Source organism: Leucopleurus acutus, assembly GCF_964270905.1.
Source record: "Leucopleurus acutus genome assembly, chromosome: 20".
Taxonomy (NCBI): domain Eukaryota; kingdom Metazoa; phylum Chordata; class Mammalia; order Artiodactyla; family Delphinidae; genus Leucopleurus; species Leucopleurus acutus.
The window spans coordinates 34287939-34310037 of NC_139162.1; the positions used below are offsets into that span (position 1 = coordinate 34287939).

At 49.7% G+C, this 22099-nt stretch overlaps 1 protein-coding gene across 1 annotated transcript in view; it reads left to right on the forward strand.

The window, feature by feature from the left end:
- ZNF423 (zinc finger protein 423) overlaps window positions 1-22099 on the forward strand; it is a gene marked incomplete at its 3' end in the record, with an annotated part of 299958 nt that overhangs the window by 103643 nt on the left and 174216 nt on the right. The window contains exon 3 of the mRNA XM_082861880.1: window positions 2803-3003. Within this exon, the coding sequence (XP_082718006.1) occupies window positions 2803-3003 (201 nt within the window). The remainder of the gene's footprint in view (window positions 1-2802; window positions 3004-22099) is intronic.

Here is a 22099-nt window from a genome sequence, read left to right on the forward strand (position 1 = left end):
CTTCCTGCTCTAGAGGTCCTGATTCTGATGACGCAGCAGAGGGGCCCCCAGGGACTGGAGCTTCAGGGACGTCCTGCTCCCTAAGACTCCTTCAGCCCACGTGACCCCTGGGACCTCGGGCGATGAGGTCCCCACGCCACCCGCCCCTCCCCCCTCCCACCCCTTTCTGTGTAGCCACCTTGCCTTCCCATTAGGAGACAGCGGCAGGGGAGGTGACAGTTTCTTAAAACAGATTTATACTCTTGGATGACTTTATAGGTTTTTGCCTTATAAAAACCCAAGAGTTGACATTCTGATTTATCTACTCCTGAGTCAACAGGATGTACCAGATTTAAAGAGATCAAATGCGTTGTACTGTTTGTGGTTCCAGTTGTGGATTAGATGAGCTGTTATGGAAAATGCTGCCAAGTAAATATGGCAAAACAACAACAACAACAACAAGGGGATAATTTAAATATGTCTGTTAAACGATGTGTTAAGTAAAGTAGCACAGGCGTGGTGCCGAGCATAACTTATTATCTGGAGAGCTGGTGTAGTAGAGAAAGTGGGAATTATGTTTCTTTCTCCCCCGCTTCAGAACATCTTTTTTTATTATTATCATTAAGGGAAGAGACTGTAAACTAGGAATTTCAGAGGCGGGCGCTTGCCTGTGTAGCCATGGTTGTATGATGACTTATAATATTGAAGGCTCCAAATGATAGTTCTCATTTCTTTGCTTTCTCTTTCTTGCTGTCACCACAGCAGCAGATCAGATTTCCTGAGATAAATATGCTGCCTGACTTTTAATGGGATTTCTGTATTGCCGGGAGTTGGCATGTTCTGATGATAAAAGAACCTAAAAATTGTACATCCCTTAATTGGTAAGAAGAGAGATGTTTTGATGGGCCACAAATGGAAACATTGATTTTTACTGCCTCTGTGCAGTTCCAAGCGGCGTGTCATGCCACGTTCGCCGCCACGGAAGGCGGCAGCTGGCTCTCCAATGAGCTGATTTGTGTTTGTAGGTTGCTGCTGGCGGGTGCTTGGAGGTGCATGTTCTGTGCAGACAGGAGAAACAGAGCCCTTATAACATTATCTATTTCTGAATAGAAATATTTATAGGACTGTGGCTTCGACCTCGAATGAAATGCATTCTTTGCTTCATTTCTCTTTCTTGCTTTGGCGACCAGTCCTTGGGGGTTTAAAGGTTGTGTGCTGAAGGCTTTGCCTGTAACTGTGATGTTATGGGTGACACACACACACACAAACACACACATACGTGCATACACACACCTTTGCGTATGCGTATATGTTTGCATCAATATCTTTACACATAATAGAGATTTCTCTCTTTAGTTTAAATAAATGCTACTTTCTGCACAGATAGATCTGTTTTCCAGGACAGACTGTGGGAAGAGACAACAGGCACTTTGATTTTCCAGTCCGATTCTCTGTATTTTTTTTTTTTTTTTTTGCGGTACGCGGGCCTCTCACTGTTGTGGCCTCTCCTGTTGCGGAGCACAGGCTCCGGACGCGCAGGCTCAGCGGCCGTGGCTCACGGGCCCAGCCGCTCTGCGGCATGTGGGATCTTCCCGGACCGGGGCACGAACCTGTGTCCCTTGCATCAGCAGGCGAACTCTCAACCACTGCACCACCAGGGAATACCCGAGTCTCTGTATTTTAATGGGCAAGTTTAATCCACTGACATTTATTGGGATTACTGATATATTTTGTACGTAATATTTACCATGCATTTTTTGCACTTTGGTTTACAAGTTTTTGTTGGGTCCTATTAATCGCTCAGATTGAGGCTGTTCTCCATTTCCCCCAGCTGTGCAGGGAAGTGCACTAGGCAGGAGTCAGGATGTTGAGGTGAACATGTGTGTAGGGTGCTGGGGATGTTGCATCCTTCTGTCTGGAGGCCAGGTGCCTTACCTATGAAAGGGCAATAACAAAACTGTCCCTCTTCGTGGGCAGGGGGTGGAACCATAAGATAGCTTGAGCCCCCGTTTAGCTCTAGGATGTGTGAGACTGTGAAATGGGGCTACGTGTGTGTATTTGTGCTTTGTAAACGCACAGAACGCTGTGCAAATGCAAAGCATCGTTATCGTAATCATTAACTCACTTTTCTGTACAGTTCAACAGCTGGTCTGCGCAGTGCTAAACACAGAATTGGTATTTTATTTTAAAGAAGTTGGTCAAATGATTCCAAGCCTGGTTCTCACTGTCTAGGCTGATACCGGGGCACAAGTGAGCGCTCAGGGGCATTTTAAGCAGCAATTTGACTATCCGTGGTCCTGCAAACACACGTGCTTCCTTGATTCCAGAATCAGGACATCTTTGCAAAGAACTGAGCCAACATCTCCACATTGGGAGGCATGTTATGTGGAAGGTGAGCCTGGCTAAGAGATCTCCCAGCTCTAAACTTCAAGGCTTTGGGGGAAACTAAAAGTTCAGGTGCATTAGGAACAACTGATGGAAACTCTAGAGAAATGTGTGAGAGAGCTGGGTTTTTTAGGAGACAAAATGCTAAGGTATTTTCACCTCCCTGATGGGTCATGACCCCCAGCATCCAAGCACAGAGGGAAGATGACAGGACATTCCTCTAGAAGATTTGCACCAAGAATTAAATAATCTAGCTGAGAATTATGACACCACATGCTACAAAAACCCCCGTATTTTAATATACTGAGAGGTGTCAAGAAGAATGGACCCTGGGAGGTAGAGTAATTAAATGTATCTTCGTAAATGCAGGGTGATTCTTTTAAAATCCTTTTCCCAGACCCCGTCAGCTGACATGGACTGTATTCTTCCTGTTGGCAGGAGGCCTAGAAGGAGAGCCAGAGTGTGATCGAAAAACCAGCCGTGTGCTGGAAGACAGGAACAGCGTGACAAGTCAAGAGGAGAGAAATGAGGACGATGAAGACATGGAGGATGAGTCAATTTACACCTGCGATCACTGTCAGCAGGACTTCGAGTCTCTGGCAGACCTGACGGACCACCGGGCCCACCGCTGTCCTGGAGGTAATGCTAAATAGCACCGGGATTCTGACAGGTGGTTATATGGATAATTGGACATAGCAACAGCTTGAAGCCTCAAGTGAGATTAAAGAATTAATAATGTAATTTTACAGTTAATGTCATTTTATTGTGGTGTCTTGGGTACCCTTTTAAATAAAATTAAAAATGAAAGCAACAGCTTTCCAGCAGGCAGGAGTTAGGCAGAGGTGCCCTGTCCTTGCTCCCCCAAACTGCATTCCATAGTATGTGGGCCATAAATGGGTGGGTCTGCACCCTGGATTTCTGGAAGGCCTTTTGGAAACCCAGCAATTAAGAGGTCATTAGTGCAAAGTTAAGCAGCTTAAGTGTGGAAAGCTGCATGAAGGAGTGAGCTCTGAAGCAGGGCTTGTGATGGGATGGGGAGAATTTCAAAGGCCAAGAAGTACCCCTACAGAAAGGGACTCGGTTCCACCTCCTCACTTGGCCTTCTGCTTCTCTGGGTAGGAGAAGGGTGGCTGGGAGCAGTTTCTGACTATAGCAGTTTGACTGTAGCCCTGTGTTCTATTTACCAGCTGCCTCAGAGAAGGTGGGCAAGGCCACAGTATATAGGAGCGATTTAAGACTTGACGAGTTGAGTGTGTCTGTGTGTCTGGGATACGTGCGGTGTGTGGGGTAGGGGAATGGGGGCATGCATATTCCCGGGAGTATGGCAGCCATGCAATAGGGATAGGGGTTGACGTGTTTCCAGGCTCTGAGCAGGGAGTCCAAAGCATGTGTGTGCCTTAAACAGCTATCCTGAGACATCTCCGTCTATTGTGATTGTCGGTGAAACCTTTTGGATGCCGGTTTGTGGGAAGAGGACCTAAAATCTCAGACCAATATTCCAAGGAGGACCTGACCCCTGTTTTGCAGGGGGAATTTGCTGGTAGGAGATAGGTTGGGACTCAAAGTCTTGCTTCCCCTGCCTTTCATGCCATCTTGGAAGATTGAAAGCCAAGTGTTTTGGAACTTTGCTATGACTTTTCCTCTAGTGTCATCTGTACCCGCACAGCCCTGGGTAGACCAAGTCTTCATTCTCATCCTCTAGAGGGAACAGATCTCAAAAACAATAGACCCGGCAGGACTCCAAGTTTTGAACTTTTTGGGGCTCAGCAAACCAAACCACAGTCATTTGGAATTTGTGATATTTCAATCATTGGCAGAGGCAACGGCCAACTTATAAGCTTAGAATCAGAATTAGAAGGGACTTATAGGGTTGGCTTTTCCAGTCCTCTTATTTGCTGGGGGGAAATACGGAGGCTTTCAGAGAGAAAGGTGACTGCTTAACCAAGGTCATATAACAATTTGGTGACAGAGCCAGGACCTCCTCAGGACCCTGGGCTATGGACTCTCATTCTTGGACCTGAGAAAACAATAGATGCTAATGTAGCTCTTGATTTAGCCAAGAACTGAGGTGAAATCTTAAGTATAAAAGAGTGAAATATTGTCATTTACTTTAAAAACAATCAGTTAATTGATCTTCTAATTGAAAGGTATTCTCTTCATATTCTATGTGAAAGAATACACTGTTCTCATCTAGTTGTTAAAGCAGGGCCCCTCAGGACCACTGCTAAGTGATGCTTTGTAGAGTCTCTGCAGCTCTTTGAGTGAGGTCCTACCCCTGGCACTACTTAGGCTGTTCCTTCCTCCAGTTTTTCAGAATCAAGGAGATTCTCATGTCTCTTACCACACTTTTGAGAATGGTGGTATTTCTAGGTGGAGAAGGGAAAATGTGAGACTTTAGGGCTGTAAATGGGGGTCTGTATTGGAAATTATAAATGGTAGCTAATTGTTCTTCAGTCCTGGGCAGGACTCTCTTCCCAGTGGTGGTCTCTTCACTCCATAGCCTCAGACTTTGGCTGAAATCATGGCAGCCCCATTTGCAGGGTCTCAAGCCATCTTTATTGATGCTGCTGGTATCCACCGATTCCCCTGCCTGTTTCCTGACAGGACCCCACTAACAACCTCCACTGGTACATGGGAACCATGAATATCCCCAAGCCCTGGAGCATTGGATGGGAGTCAGAGATTCCTTGAAAGAGTACAGGAAACGACCTCGTCTAATAGCATCCCCAAGAAATTCATTACCACCCAGTAAAGGAGTGACCCAGCGTGGGTGAGTCTCCCTAACATGGGAGAGATATGTGAGGAGCTCTTTTCCCCCAGTTCTTAGGATTACCCAGGGACAGGATACACCTTTGGGAATTGTGTGCGTATTTTCAGAACCAGTCCCTACCTAGGACACTTCCACATCCTCGGATTGTGCAGTGGTGTTCAGACTGTGTTTCCAGAGGTGTCTCTGAGGCTCTTGGGGTCGGTATTGGGGCCTGTCTGATTGAGGGGCTCTGACACCCACTCCAGTCAGAGCTATCACCTGCTTTATACATTGGGCTATAGTGTAAGATCTTTAAACATTGGCTTCTACTTTAAAAGTTTGGAACTGGTACAGAAATGCAACAGCAGGCCCTCCCAGGCCAGCCTCATGGGTCTGCTGGACGCTCATCATTGATCACCCGGTCGCAGTACTAGGGAGGATGCAGGTGGGCATTGCTGCCCCATGGAGCGTCACTCTGGAGGGAAAGGTGGACACTTGGCAGCCCAACAAAGACCATTTCAGACAAGGATTTCAGAGAAGGCCCTGCTCTGCTGAGGCCGGGAGGGCTCTGGGTGCTTGCAAGATGTTTCTGAGGGAACAAATGGGTCTTGTTTCAAGGGAAGGCGGGACGTCCCAGCCGTTGACGATTTGGGCCCTGAGGGCAGTGCCACCTGTCCATTGGAATCTGGCTTTGGGTGTGAACGACACTCATGCCCCGCAGAGGGCTGTCCTCCCGGAATGTGAAGGCGGCACACCCCTCCCCAAGCAGGGCGCCCGGGAAGCCCAGCCCTTCCAGATGGTCAGCATGTTGGGAAGAGGCTGTGTGTGTGTGTGGGGGGGGTGTTTGTGGGGACCATCTCAACTGTGGTCCTTCTATTATTATTCTTCTATTGAAGTATAGTTGATTTACAATGTTGTGTTAAATACTGCTGTATAGCAAAGTGACTCAGTTATACATATACATTCTTTTTCATGTTCTTTTCCATCATGGTTTATCACAGGATATTGAATATAGTTCCCTGCGCTATACGGTTGGACCTTGTTTTTTATCCCTTCTATATACACCAGTTTGCATTTGCTAATCCCAACCTCCCAGTCCATCCCTCACCCATTCTCCTCCCTCCTGGCAACCGCCGGTCTATTCTCTACGTCCGTGATTCTGTTTCTGTTTCATAGATAGGTTCATTTGTGTCATATTTCAGATTCCTCGAATGTGGTCCTTCTTTGAACTGCTCTAGCAGAGTGAGCTCTGGGCTCTTGCTGTGGCAGTTGGGGTGTGGGTGAGGACACTGCCTTGTTCCATCGGAATCTGGGCGAGTGGTGTGAGGTCTGAAGAGTTTCTGGGCTGGGGATGTGGGGATGCTCTTCATGGACGGGGAGCCTCCTGCTGGAATGACAGTGATGGTATTCATCAGGAAGCCCCCAGGTCCCCCAACCTGGAGCTGGGACTGTCTGCACTGAAGAACCCTCATTTCCAGAGGTTTCGTTGTCCCTCAGCAATAGTTGGCAGTGCTGGGTCCAGGAGGAGTTGTTGAAGTGTGGACCTCAAGAACTCAAGACAAGTCTATCGAGACCTGTTCATATTTCTCTCTCTCTCTCTCCCTCTGTCTCTCTCTCTCTCGTTGTCTCTCCTTTGTGTCTGCGAGAAACCGATCTTAAACCCACAAGGTATCAGACATTGCATCTTTATGACACACAAAATGAAACAAGCAAGAACCAGTTCTCTCTGCCGATGCTCCCACCCCCAACAGCTGTGTGATTTCTCTTTGTTCCCCTCCAGCCCCTGCCCACAGAATAACGAATGTGTACATGCTTGGAGTCGCGGGCACTTAGCGTCTTCCACTTGGCATTTGTTACTGAACATTTTCTGAGTGGATTCCCTCATTGCCACATGGTCTTCTCCATTTGGGGAGCTCTCCTGTGCGTGCAGCTTGGGTTGCTGGTACTCGGTCCACATACTATAAAAATATTAAATGTCGACTAATATGCCAGTAGATCAAGACTTTTGCAGCAGAGTAGATAAAGTCTGACTCGATGTGTGATGGGCTTGTCTGTTCCTGATGGAGAATCGTTTGTGGGCACCAAGTGGGGAAATGTTTGGTGGCCGTCTGAACTGATGATAGAAAGTCTCATTAATTTTGGTTCTACCAACTCGAATAACATCGGGAACAGGGAGTGAGCTGAAGTTTACGTTGACACAGTTTGTGCAGTGTTGGTCGAGCGCCTTTGGGCCCTATAAACGGTTGCAGGGGAGGTTTTCCATCATTTTCTAGGAGCAGGAGGATGTCAAGTGCCTTAGAAAGTATCTCTGGGAACTTGCTGGGGCACCGTGGAAGCAGACATAAGAGGTTTGATTTACCCAGGGACTGATTCCAATTTTTCATGTGCTCATTGAAGCAGGTCACCCGTGGACCTTCAGTCTGGATTCAGGTGGAATGTTTCCCTGTGTCCTGGTGTAAAAACTACCTTTTGGGCTTCCCTGGTGGCGCAGTGGTTGAGAGTCCGCCTGCCGATGCAGGGGACACGGGTTCGTGCCCCGGTCCGGGAAGATCCCACATGCCGCGGAGCGGCTGGGCCCGTGAGCCATGGCTGCTGAGCCTGTACGTCCGGAGCCTGTGCTCTGCAACGGGAGGGACCACAACAGTGAGAGGCCGGCGTACCGCAAAAAAAACCCACCAAACAAAAAACTACCTTTTAAGGATACTCTGATTCGTACTGAGAGCACATCGGCCCAAATTAATGAGGCTGACTGCCTGAGGACATTTGGGTGCTGCATCTATGCCGCTATCGTGCTTTAGACCCACCTTTCCTGACTGTGTCGGGAGCAGGTGTCAGCAGGGCTGTGCCTTGTGTTGGTCTCGAAACAGCCTGGGTCCCCAGGGTTGGAGCACCGGTGGCTTTTGCAGGTACCCGGCCTCTTCGCCGAAGGCACTGCTGGCATGATTTGGGGTTTCATTATAGGTGGGGAGAGGCAGATGGAGCCTCCTTAGAAACAGGCTTCTCACTCTGGGCTCCAGGCACTTGCTCCACAGAATACGAATTGTCATCAGGACCAGGTAGGAGCCTTGAAGTATGCGGGGTTCCTGCCGCCCTTGGGGACTTGAAGGGGGCTGCAGTCCTGACACTCTTCATATATTGAGCACCTGTCACGTGATAGGCTCCATGGGACTCGCCCTGGAATGTGCCCCCTGCAGCCCCCCCATTGCTCTCTCTGCAGCCCCTGCCCCACTCCGTCCCCAGTGCTCACCAGATTCTGTAATTATTCCATGATCATTTTGGATGTGTTTATCACCCATGTCCCCTGCTACTATCAGGCTTCATGAAGACAAGAGTCATGTCTGTTTTGCTCCCTGTTATGTCTTAGGCCAGTGCCTGGCACACAGTGGTGCTTAATAGATGCTTGCTGAGTGAAGGAATGATCTCACCTTGTCTTTACAACATCCCAGTGGGGAGGTCCTATTTTTATTTTTTCTTTTCTTTCTTTCCTTTTTTTTTTTTTTTTTTAGAATTATGGGACTTCTCTAGAAAGAGGTGACAAGCTGTTTATTTTTATTATTAAAAGAAATTTTTTAGCCACGTCACGGCATGTGGCATCTTAGTTCCCCTACTAGGGATCGAACCCGTGCTCTCTGCAGTGGAAGTGCGGAGTCCCAACCACTTGACCACCAGGGACGTCCTGAGGTCCTATTTTTCATCATTCCTCCCCATTTTACACATTGGACAGCTGAAGCTCGGAGGTAGGGGATCTTGCTCAAGGTTACAGAGCTGAGCTAAGATTCGACGTCTCAACAGCTTGTGCTGAGAACACAGATTGGGGACGGGGAGCAGTGTCTAACTAACCTCCAGACAGCACAGCTTTTTTGAATGCTCAACTTTATTTTATTTTTATTTATTTATTTTTGTGGTACACGGGCCTCTCACTGTTGTGGCCTCTCCCGTTGCGGAGCACAGGCTCTGGACGCGCAGGCTCAGCAGCCATGGCTCACGGGCCCAGCCGCTCCGCGGCATGTGGGATCTTCCCGGACCGGGGCACGAACCCGTGTCCCCTGCATTGGCAGGCGGACTCTCAACCACTGCGCCATCAGGGAAGCCCTGAATGCTCAACTTTAGAAAAAATAAGAGGGGAATTTGTTCAAATAGCAACAGCAAAAAATGTGCTCCTTGTGGGTTAATTTCACAGCTCCCCAGCACCCTCCCCAAGCTGCCCCCCTTTCCTGAGGATTGGGACCAAGGAGTGTTTCCCCAGCCCTTTCGGAAAGGCAGACCCTCCTTTTCTGGCAAAGGTGAGATGCTGCTGTGTAAAAAGCCGGGTGGAAAGTTAATTACACCCTGATTTGTTCAGCTGTGGCCAGAGTGACCTGTGGGCCCTAATTACAGGGCTGGGGCTACATGGAGGCTGGCACCTTTGCCAGCCTTGTTCCTGTCCACCGGCTAGCCAGAGCTTGCCTTTGTGCGCTGGCTCAGGCCCTTTCTTGCTCCGACAGTGTGGGTGGGGCCCCTCCCTGCCTTATTGCTTGGGGCGCCACTCGTACTGGTTCCATTTGGGCGAAACAGAGTGGGCGCAGGCCAGCTGCTGGGCGATCACTGCCAAGTACACAGGTGCAGGGCACGCGTTTCTTCTGCCCGTGGGGAGCGTGCGCAGAGCCTTGGTGTCAGCCGGCGTGTCACAGGGCAAAAGGCCAGGGGGCTCGAGCACAACTAATACCCCCACATCAAGAGCTTTCCTTCTTGCCAGCAGCATCTGGTCAGAAGGCATGGAGCAAGAAAGAGTCCTACTTACGTTAGCCACAGAACGTGTAGGACCAGAAGCAAACCCACGGGGCATCGTTCAGATGTTGGGAGCGGACAAAGAAACAGAATCAACTACTGGGGGACCCAAAAGAGGCTTAAATAAATGACAAGGTGGACCTTGTTCTTGAATGGAAAGATTCAATATCATAAATACATCAATTTCTGCTAAATTAACCTGTAACTTAATGTTAGCCAATAAGAGTGACCATAGGAGTTATTTAGAAATAACTGATTCTAAAGTTCACGAGGAAAAATAGGCATGCAAGGATAGGGAGGATAGGAAGGGAAATTCCGACAAAGAGGAATGACAGGAAGGGCTGGCAACTAGATCATATTTTATTTACTTATTTATTTTAAATTTATTTATTTTATTTATTTATTTTTGGCTGCGTTGGGTCCTCGTGGCTGTGCAGGCTTTCTCTAGTTGCAGCAAGCAGGGGCTACTCTTCGTTGCGGTGCGCGGGCTTCTCATTGCGGTGGCTTCTGTTGTTGTGGAGCATGTGCTCTAGGTGCGTGGGCTTCAGTAGTTGCAGCATGTGGGCTCAGTAGCTGTGGCTTGCGGGCTCTAGAGTGCATGCTCAGTAGTTGTGGCACACGGGCTTAGTTGCTCCGCGGCATGTGGGATCTTCCTGGACCAGGGCTCAAACCCATGTCCCCTGCTTTGGCAGGCGGATTCTTAACCACTGCGTCACGAGGGAAGCCCTAGATCATATTTTAAAACATGTTCTGAAACTGTAGGATTCTAAGTGGTGGGGGACAGATTGGGGGAATGGAAAAGAGACCAGGAATGGATCCGAATGGAAATTAGGTGTGTGAGAAAGGTGTTATTACAGAGCAGTGGAGGACAGATGGATCACCTAGTAACTAGGCTTGGGATGGCATGGTGGCCATCCTGGAAAAGGAAATTGGATCCCTCCTGCATCCTAACGCCAAAACAAATCCCAAATGGTTAAGAAATCTAAACATAAAAAGAAAACTTAAAAATACTGAAAGAAAACATGAGTTTTTTTAAAAAACAATAATATTATCAGAGTGGGGAAGCCTTTTCTAAATATAACCCTAAACCCAAAGCCATAAAACAAAAGACAGAAATATTCAACTACATTAAAATAAAACATTTATGCATTGCCAAAACTGCAATAAATCAAACCAAAGACACGTATCACAGGCAAAAGATATTTCCCTTAATGTGTGAGGAGCTCCTACCAACACTAAGAAAATATCCAATATATCAACAGAAAAGTGGAACAAAGGCCAGTCTACCCAAGGCCAGCCGCCCACTCAGATTGGATAAAGCCCACACTGGTCTTTAGATATTTTGAATATCTCCCATGTGCACAGGACAGAAATGGAACCAGAGAAAGAAATTCGAGAGGGATTGTAAACAGGAAGATTCAGAACCCCCTTTATAATAAGAGAACTGTGAATTTAAACCACAGGAAAACACCACTCTTAACCCATCCGATTGGCAAAGACCAAAATGTTTGCCAGCCCATTGTGCTGGTGTATCCTTGAGGCCAAGGCTTGGGTCCTGTTCTCTGTATCCCCAGGGGCGCCTTGGCCTGTGGTTAGAACACAGAGTAGGTGCTCAATAAATGTTTGTTGAGTTTTTCCCCAGGAGGCTACAACCCCCTTGAGGGAAGAGATGACCTCAGTAAGGTAGACGGTGCAGATGTCATGGATGAAGGACTCCGAAGTATGAGATAGCAAAAATAAAGGTTCCAGGAAGTGTGCTGGGACATAGTAGGTCTTCAGTTAATGTGGAATCAGAAGGGGAGTTAGGGAAGGAAGAGATGGTTTATTCATTCAACAAATATTTATTGAGCCTATGCTATATGTAGGGACCCTTCTGGGTGCCGGGGATGTGGGAACTACTTATTTGACTAAAAGTTAACTCATTGGAGAAGGCACTCACTTCACAAAAGCATTCTCTGACTTGTAAGGTGAAACACAGTAGGTGCCCTTGAAATAGCTAGCTGCCTTCCCCAGTGCCTTCAGAAGGTGTTTCCATGTATTGAGATGTCATTCCCACAGCTCTCTGTGAAGGTACTCTGTGTGTCCGCCTGCTGGCACACTGCTATTTGGGAGGGTGGGTGACTGGCCAGCCTGTGTCCACCTGGCTGTTGGCAAGGGTGGAACCTTCCCTAAACTGCCTGCTCCCTGCCCTCTGAGTTCCCCATTAGAAGGTGCCTGGGAAGGCAGCAGGCTGCATGGGACTGTGGCTCTGTCTGGGCAGCTGTCCCTGCCTCCTCACGGTGACACGGAGAGGAACTGTTTTTCAGAGACTGGTGTTATCATTCCCCTCCCATGAAGCCTGCGGGTCTGCACACTGTGTCCCCCTTGCCTCGATTATGCAGAGCAAGAGCTGCTATCGCATGGTTGGGCCTGTAGGTCTCTCCAGAATTAGACACCAAATCCAACAATATAGAAGGCAGGGGTCAAAGTGGGAAGAATCCACATTTCTTTTGGTTTCCATGGGAAAATAAGTGTCTCTGGGTATGCCCTGAGGTTTCGGAGGGCTTTGCAAAGGGGAGGGAATCTCTTATTTTTTCCCATGTAGCCGGCTTGATCACTGTGATGACTTTCTGGATCATTGCGCCCAAGGGTGGGCCAGAGTGGAATCCAGGTGTGGTGGCTGACACTGGACATGTTTCTGCTGCAGACATCCCTGGGCTGAGCCTCAGTGAGTAGCCCCTGGAGCTGCTCTGGGGGAGTGGGGAGGACTGTGCTGTTCCTCCCAGGCTGGACTCTGGTTTCTGCACCTTTCCTGGCAGCTGCCAAAGCTTCCTGTTGTTGGGCCCAGAATATACACCCAGCAGGACCTCAAGGTCCTGGGAGGAAAAGAAAACCCCACACTGGCCCTCAGGCTGGTTGCACACGTATTCCTGGTGTAGTCTGGGTCTGTCTGCTGTCATCCATTGCAGCTTAGAAGATTCCAGGGGGTACATGTCACATCAACAAGTAGTGATGCCGTACCTACTGTATTGCCAGGGCTGCGTGTGTGAGTGTGTGTATGTGTGTGTATGTGTGTGTGAGAGAGTGACAGAGAGAAAGAGAGAGATCGTGAGCGAGTGTTCCCAGCAACAAGGAATAGCTGGAAGATGACGTCACCATCGTCCTTTTGGCTGCCTGGCACATAGTAGGTCCTCAGTTAACATGCTATCTGCATAATGACTCAATTCAAACTGACAAGTAGAGAAAAGCAGATTCACTGGCTCAAGGAACTGAGAAGTAAGGCTGGCTTCAAGCATGCTCCTCCTCCAAGACATGCCCCATGCCCCAGGGTTGTCTGCAGAAACCCCATCACCACGTGTGCAGGGGCAGAGGTGTCTCAGCACCTCTGAGCTTCCACCCTCCTGACTCAGCCTCACCAGGAGAAAGAGCAGCCTCTTTTGTTTTTGTTTTTGTTTTTTGCGGTACGCGGGCTTCTCACTGTTGTGGCCCCTCCTGTTGTGGAGCACAGGCTCCGGACGCGCAGGCTCAGCGGCCATGGCTCACGGGCCCAGCCGCTCCGCGGCATGTGGGATCTTCCCGGACCGGGGCATGAACCCGTGTCCCCTGCATCGGCAGGCGGACTCTCAACCACTGCACCACCAGGGAAGCCCTAGAGCAGCCTCTTTTGAATTATCCGGACACAAGTCCTGAGGTTGAGTTCTAGTGGAGCAGCCATGACCAAGGCTCACCCCGAAGGCGCCACTGTGGCCTGGGGGAGACAGATGTGCCTATTAGGCAGGCCCCTGGCTGGGGGGTCGGGGGCAGCTCCATACAGAGCCCTGGGACTGAGCACTGGAGTTGGGTTCCCCAGGATGGTGACCAGGAAACATGGACGTCTTCTTTAGCAGGAGGGAATTATATGCAGGTACACATGAGGGAGTGAAATAGTTTAATCAGATGCCAGATTGACAGCTACCGATGATCAAATCCATTCATTCTGCTTTTGATAGCTTCTAGTCATCTCATCCCAGAATTTTAGGGAGGCACGTTCCTCAAGTATCATGTAGCTCAGAGGTTCCCAACCTTATTCTCAAGCCCTTATACTCAAACACAGCCAGTGTATAAAGCAGATGGATGCAGAGCGCTCTGCTGAAGAGTTTGGGGGATTCTGAGCTCTGCCTGCTGGCCTACCATCCCCCCTGTCCTGTCCCCTTCAACCTCCTAGAAGTCCCAGGGCAGCTCTTCACAAGCCCCAGGCAGTCTGAAAGCACTGCTTGGGCCGAGCTCTTTAATGAGGGGGCGACTTCTCCAGGGTCACATGAGGAGGCGGTGGCAGAGCCAGTGGCCCCAGGGGGTATGTGATAGTTCCTAGGAGGCAGCACAACCCCTCAGTGGCTGCTGGTCACACACATGTTCTCTGATGGGTGCCCCTTTATGCAGGCCCTGGCTGTCCGTGAGGCCACCCCGTACTAAGCTGAGGTCTCCAGACCCACAAACCTTACTCCACTTGGACTGGGTATTTTCTTTGCTTCGTGTGGAGTGACTTTGGCCCTTGAACTGTTACAAACTTTGTGGAAGTTGTGCCCCCTCTTTGGGGGTCCCACAGAAGCCGGCCCACCCTCTCCGCCGCAGACCTCTACCTCTTGGTCCTGTGGGAGCGGAGCTCTGGGAGAGAGGTGTGTCACGCCCTCGTGGCATCCACTGGCTGCCGGGCCTCCCGGGACATCGTGCGCAGGCCTTGGACCAGGCTGGAGCGGCCAGGCGGCCATCGGGTCAGTTAGACGGTGTGGAGAGGCGGCCGTGAAATCAGTCTGCTGTGCTATATACCTCTGCAGCTTCATTCTGGGACACCCAGTGTTACCAAAAGTCACATCTTTCACCAGCGTTGGGGGAAGGAGGGTGCAGCCAAAGTATTCCAGAGTCACAGTAACAAGATTTTTTCTATATTCTGTAGGTATTGCAATAATAAGTTTTTTTCTCCAATGTGTACATGTAGGGTTCCAAAATCTCAGTGTTATTGAGCAAACTCAGGGCCAGTTATGTGGAGCTTTTGTCAAGAGTCACAGTTTTCCTTTCGCATCAAGAGCTACAATTTCATCAGCCCAGCACTCCTTGCTCCTTATCACTTTTATCACCGATGGTCAGGATACACAAAGACCAAAGCCCCTGGGAGAGGCCCTGGTGCTTTTCTCCTGGAAGTGCTGGTGCTAATTCCAGATCCCGCTGGGCATAAAGATCTGAAAATTGTGTTCCCCGAATCATCAACTCGGTTTCCTCCAATTTGAGGTTTGAAAAGCTTTGAGAAGTGCCTGTAGGTGAAGATGGGAATAGCCTCCAGCTGAATCCTGACCTGGTTTTGGGGTAAAAGAGACAAACTAGAGGGGAATTGTTCTACAATAGTCCTTTATTGTAGCTGGAAACTATTGATGACCTAGTCCCACCTCCCTTAGTCTACGACCCCAGGCACCCAAAAGAACAAAAGCAAACTACTGGTCAGAGGAAAAATATGTTCCTTAGAACTTTAGCAGCCCTGGTATGTATTCATTCATTCATAGAGTAATTTTTTTTAAGCACCTACTATGAGCCAGGAACTTGTCTAGACACGGGGCATAGTGAGTGAAACAGACAGCCGTTCCTGCTCATCTGGAGCTTACATTTTATGGCACCTAGCGCTCACTGACTTTGGCCGGGAGATTGTTTTAAACTGACCTGTTTGTAGTTACTTTGTTCTACAGAATCGGTTGGTGTCCTCTGTGGTGTCACTACGGTGTGAGCAGTGTGAGAGGGGAGGACAAGTAGCTGGTTCACTGGCAAACAGTTAGTGTGCTCAGAGGCTGTGTCAGCAAAGCAGAATGAGGAGGCGATTGCTCTGTCCCATGCGTTGCTGGAAAGCCCACGATTGGAGAGGGGTTCAGGGGAAGAGGAAGAAGGGGAAGCCTCAAAGTCATGCTTCCAAGTTGGGAAGTTAGGATTCTTGGGGGCCAGTGTCAGAAAACCAAACCCTAATTTGCTTAAACCAAGTAGGGGGATTTATTGGCTCTTATAAATAGACATTCCAGATGTAGGACTAGCTTCAGGTACGGCTGAATCCAGGAACCCTGGCGAAAGCCTTAGGACCTAGTCTTCTTGCACCTTCTGGCTCTGATGAGTGCTGTGTTGGCTTTTGGCTCAGGCCAGGTGAAGTGCTCTGAATGGCAGACCCAGAGATGTTCTCCAGAGGAAATCAGGGTGTTGTCAGCAGAAGACGCGGGACGGGATGCTGTCAGGCAGAAACAGCCCAAAGAGAAAAGGAGCTTGGGCCATTTAATCCCAGGCAGCAAAGATCCCAGAGTAGGTGACCTGACCTCAGGGATGGGGAAGAGCTTGGCCAGCCCCACCAGTTCAGCTGGGTCTGTTCCTGTGATAGTGACCAGTGGTTATTTTTACTGTCACCTCTGGGTAAGATGTATTAATGGAGAGGGATACCCAGTGGAAGCTCTGGTCAAAGCTGTGCACCATAGCATGGGGGATGAGACACCCCAATCCTTCTCTCCGTCAATCTTGGTATTCCAAGGGACAGAGCCAGGACCAATGCTAGAAGCCACTGGGACACCCCTTCTGGCCATATATAACGAGCAACTTCCTGGTGGCAAGAGGCTTTGAAAGCCTGGAGATGAACACGTCAGATGACGGCCGGTGAGTGGGATTGGGGGAGGGGGGCGGGGTCAAGGGGCTGGCACTGGTCTGTTTTTCAGGTTCCTCCAAACCCCAAGATCCTACAATTGGCATCCCTAAAGCGATACCCTAATACAGAAAAATAAAGAACATTCCCAAACAAAATGAGAAACCAACCAGATTTATCTGCTGCTGGCTTGGCTGTGCGGTTCAAGGAGTGCAACCAGCAGGGGACCAGCCTTTGTCTCCTCGGGCTCGTACCCCAACCCTGGCCTCACCTGGCCATGTAGCTGGCATGGCAGGGACTGGGAGAAACCGCTTCGGTGCTGCGGCGAAGGCTTGGGGGATGTAGGGACTTCGGAACAGGAAAAGAGCAAGGAAATCTGAAGTTTAACTCTGGCACTGGTCTAAAATAAAGCCAAACTATTGGTTGAGCGTTTTGGCAGTGTTTTTAAGCACTGTGTGTGCCAGCTCAGGGAAGAACTGTACAGGGGATTATAAAATGCTTCATTTTGTGTTAAACAGTTTTATTTTGGAGTTGACTGGTTAGAATTTGGCTGCCTTTGGAAATGACATCATTGCTCTGCGGGGGCATCTGGGAAGACTGAGGCTGTGAGGCAGCTGTGCAGGTGGGGGATGGCGGCTGGCTGTGGGGAGCACGTGCACCCTGGCCACCACCCCCTGCCCCCGCCCTTGGGTGCTGGAAGTCTTGGCCTCGCCAAGTGGTTGGCTGTGTGTGTCAGCATTGCTGAGTGCCAGGGGGTGATGAGGTCAGGTCTGCTGGGGCCAGTCTGACCCCTTTGAGAGCAGGTAGGGCCAAGTGGGGAGGAGGTAGCAGGACGGAGGCTGAGGGGCAGGCTGTGGGGGGCCTGGGGAGGAGAGGTGGTTGGCTTGTGCCTGTGGCCTCCCGGCCTCTTCCTGGCCTCTGTCCCTGGGGCAGCTGTAACGTGTGCTCCTCTCCTGCTACACGTGGAATGAATCCATCCCACTGACCTGGTCCTGCCTCTCCCAGCCATCCTCATTTCAGCTCTCATTTTATACCTGCCGCTGGTTTTCCCTTTTTGCATCCCACTCGGTTCCCCACCCCCCCACCTTGAGCCTTGAACAGGCCATGCCTTTTCCCACCACAGGGCCTTTGCACCACTCTCCCTTCTACCTGGAGGTTCTTTCCCTTCCTTTTGGGTCTCAGCTCCAACGTCACCTACCCAGAGTGACCCTCTTTGACACCCGCCCCCAGCTAAAGTTGCTCTCCTTCACTCTAGTAAATCACCCCATTTGATTTTCTTCAAGGCAGTTCTTGTTATTTGGGATTTTCTTCTTGATTTGCTTTGGGATTAGTGTCTTTGCTGCTAGAAGGTGACCCCCTTGAGAGCAGCCACCTGCTCTACCGTTTTCATGCTTGTATCTGTCTCTGGCCTGGCACAGGGCCGGGCACATAGTAGGTGCTCAGGAAATATTTGTTGAATTTGATTTGCTGGAATTGGCCCTGGTGGTGCCAGGTTGTTCCATTTGTCACTCTCTTGGGTGGCCAAGGACCAGGAAGTCTTGAGGGTAGTCTCCTCTGGTCTGGAGAGAAGCTTCCTCCCTTTCAAATACCTCCAGGTCACACCTCCCTTCCTCCTCCCTTCCTGCCCCAGAAACTGTTCTTCCCACCTGCTTCCTGGGACCCTAGAACAAGCCAGAGGGTGGCTTCTGCTCTTCCAGAGGAAAGGGACATTTTGTAATTTGGACCTTCAGTTTGTTGTTAAGTCCCTAGTACGTGCCAGGCCCTGGCTAGGTGTCAGGGATATAGCAGATACCCGCCCTCAGGAAGCTTTTGTTCTGCAGGAGAGGCAGCTAACAACGAAGTAAGTAGATAAATGCATAATGACAGCCTGGGATGCACACGGGAGTGGATAAGTACAGTTGGGTTCCTGCCCTGGGAGCGAGCCCACTGTCTCCGAGGGGAAAGAGCAGGTGTGCAGAGCATGGGAAAGTCCTAAGGCTCCTGGGGTGGGATTTGAGGAACCCTAACGGAGTGGCAAATAGGAGGCCTGGAGGGGGGTTTTAGAAGGGTTCGTGTCTTGTGGGGTCGTGCCCCCATGGAAGGAGTGACAGAGTTGCAGGGAGAAGGGCAGTGGCCACTGACACTGGTGCAGCCAGGTCGCAGAGGGTAGGGGCTGGGGACCCCGGCACGGGGGAGTGAGGAATGAAAAAGGCTTTGCACTCTGACTGCCTTCACCGTGGGCTGCTGGTCTCATCCCTGATTTTGAAAATCTCTCATTGCTCTCACTGATGCCATATTTTACACTGCTCCCTCTGACGTCTTTTTATCACTGTCTTAACAAACACCTTGTCAACATATTTACTTAAAAATTGTTTAAAGTATACCCTCTGAGTCAGGGTCCCCACAGAAAACAGATGGCACGCTCAAACAGGGTGACTGAAAGGGCTGTTATGGAGCTGGGCAGGGCCAAGGGAAGCCAGCTGGGATCGGGAACACTGGGGACATCCCAGGGACCTCAGAGAACCTAAGGGGGAGAGGGGAGGAGCGCTTGCCGGGACCTGGAGAGAGCAGCTGGCGGACAGGGCTGCCCTGCAGGAGAGCGCCCATGACCTGTGAACTCACCTGGGGAATAAATGCCCCAGCTCTGCCCCTCCCAGCCTCCAGTCATCAGCTGAACCCAGCAGGAGGCAGAGGAGGCTGTTGGGCATCCTCCCTGGGCACAGGGCGGGCAGAGGAGGTGGAGGGTGGGTCTGGAGGGGCCAGTGACCCGCACCCTCTGCATCCCCCCTGCTCCAGGGGCTGGCTTACATGCTGCTGAGCAGCCGTATTTTGGAGACTGCCCCCCAGTTTGTAAAAGGGGAAGTTTCCTGTGTGGATTTGTTTGGGGGATTTCAAGCCACACGTTTGTCTTGGAGCCTGGGGCCTTGGCTGTGGGGTTCGGCTTTTGGTTTTCCCTTTTTGCAGGATGTGGTGCCTAGTCAGTGATGTGGTCTTGCCCCGTAATGCTACAGATTGTGGGAACAGAGGAGCAAATCTGTCAGACACAAGGCTGGGCTCTTGGCGGGTGTAGCTGTTCCCGTCACGTCCTGCGCTGCCCAAACTTTGTTATTTGCATAGATGGAGAATTGAATAGGTTATCATTCCGATTGACGCTATTTACTGCTTAAGTATTGGGGAAATTGACAAGGAGGGCGCTCTGTGGCCGTCACCACCCTCGACAGTGTCATTCCATTTACGGCTTCACTGGGGACAGTGGCAGGGGAGAAGTCAAGGAAAGCAGGAAGGTCAACGATGCTTCTGAGGAGCCTCTTTGTTCATTATGTATTTATATCGCACGTGGTTTCCATCCGCCGGCTGCTCCGCTTCCGGGACCCCAGAGGATAAGGCGAGGAAACCTAGGCTCTGAGCACCAAAGCTATTTTTATTTGTGCGCAGGGCAAGGTGATGCGGCTGCTGCAGGCCGAGGTTCAGTTCTGCCTGACACACAGAATTGGATATTAAGGCGGAATTAGAAGCTTGAGTCCGAGGCCATCCCTTGTGAGTGATGCATTCAGGATGGCATTATGACTTTCCAAACTGCTTTTGCAGAGAGCAACCAGGGTAGATGAAGGAGCCATTCTGGGGGACAGCTCCAGGCCCCCAAGTAGCCCTGATGTTAGTCTGTGAGTAGATGGTGAATGGTCCGTTTCCCCGAATCCAGTCCTCTTCCTGTTGTTTCTTTTTTCCATGACACTTTCCCCACTGGACATTCAAAAGCACTTCCTTCTCTCCACAAAGCTTTGCAGCATCCCCCTGGCTCGTCCACCCGAGCCCCACCCTGACTTATCACTGTGGAAAGTCCCTATGTCTCCTATGACTCACGCACTGGTCTAGTACTGTTAGCATTGCTTCACCTTTAAGTGACGGGGGGATGAGGCTTTCTGTCACTCTCTATTTAGAAAAAAATTAGACATTATTAAATATCACTAACACATAAGTGTATTCTATTTGTAGAAATTTCGAAGATACAGATAAGGCTAGATCTTCTTTCTGTTCCCTACCCCACCCCAAGGTTAATCGCGGTCACCGTTCTGGCTTGCATGCTTCCAGACCTTCTACTACAGATTTACATAATACCGTGTTTCGGGGATTCTGAGACACACTTGAACCTCTCTGAAATTGAGATGAATCTTACAATTAATGGCTTGTCATGGTTTAATTGACAGTGTTTTTTGTTTTGCTGTTTTGGTAGTACATAAAATAGTGGTGCATTTTACAATCTATGTATGGTTCCTTAGATTCGATGAAATACGGTCTATGTGTATCCATAGAAACAATGTTGTATTGATTTTTGATTAAAAAAATAAATACCGTATTGGGTCTATCATCCTGCAACTTGCTTTTTTTTTTTTTTTTTTTTTTCCACGTAGTACTATGCCTTGGAGGGTTTTCCATGCTGGTGTATAGATCTCCTTTATTCTTTTTTTTTATAAATTTATTTATTTTTATTTATTTATTTTTGGTTGTGTTGGGTCTTCGTTTCTGTGCGAGGGCTTTCTCTAGTTGCGGCGAGCGGGGGCCACTCTTCATCGCGGTGCGCGGGCCTCTCACTGTCGCGGCCTCTCTTGTTGCAGAGCACAGGCTCCAGACGCGCAGGCTCAGTAGTTGAGGCTCACGGGCCCAGTTGCCCCATGGCATGTGGGATCTTCCCAGACCAGGGCTCGAACCCGTGTCCCCTTCATTGGCAGGCAGATTCTCAACCACTGCGCCACCAGGGAAGCCCTGTCCTTTATTCTTTATTGATGCTGTGTGGCATTGCATAGCATGGATATACCATGGTTGTTTCCAATTTAGGATGGGCATTTAGGTTGTTGCCAATTGTTTGCTGTACTAAACATTCTTATATACATCTCCCTATAGGAGCACTTTTTCCATTGTTGGTAGAGAGAAGGGGGGGCATTGTTGGGCCCAAACTTTATTCCATTCCATTCCATGCCATTCCCTTCTGTCCCATTCTGTCCCATCCCATCCCATCCCATTTCATCCCATTCCCATGCCCTCCCAGCCCCTCTCATTCCATTCACAACCATTACCCCAGTACTTACTTGGTATCAAGTAATATGCCCAATCAGTTTTGGGGCTTGAGGTGTCTACAAAAGGGAGTCTGATTCCTGCCTCCCCAGAAGCTTAGAGTCCAGCTGGGAGGGTAGGCATGAAATTAGACTTGGATCAAAACTCCAGAGCACCCCAGTTACCTCTAGGGGTAGGGGCACAGGTGTTGGTGTGGTTCTGAGGAAGACATTTCAGCTCTCATTTTATACTCATTCTGGGGTCCTCTCAGGCTGGCAAGCCCCTCAGGAATAACAAAAAGAATGCCTTTGTACTGACATGTGTCACCCCTTGTCCTACCTGGGGCATATATGGGAATCTCTCCTAAGTGGGTTTCTTAAGGCTGACATGTGTTTGAAGTGTCACAGGGGTTTCCTCTCTTGTTTTCCCACCTTTCAGCTGAGTAGGGAGAAAAGAGCCCCCCACCTGTCCTTTGGCACCTGGTCTGCTCTCCATGAAGATGCTATGTCTTCTCTCACCAAGGATGCAAGAAACATGGGTCAGGGGATTGGAGGTGTTGGAGGTAGATAGAG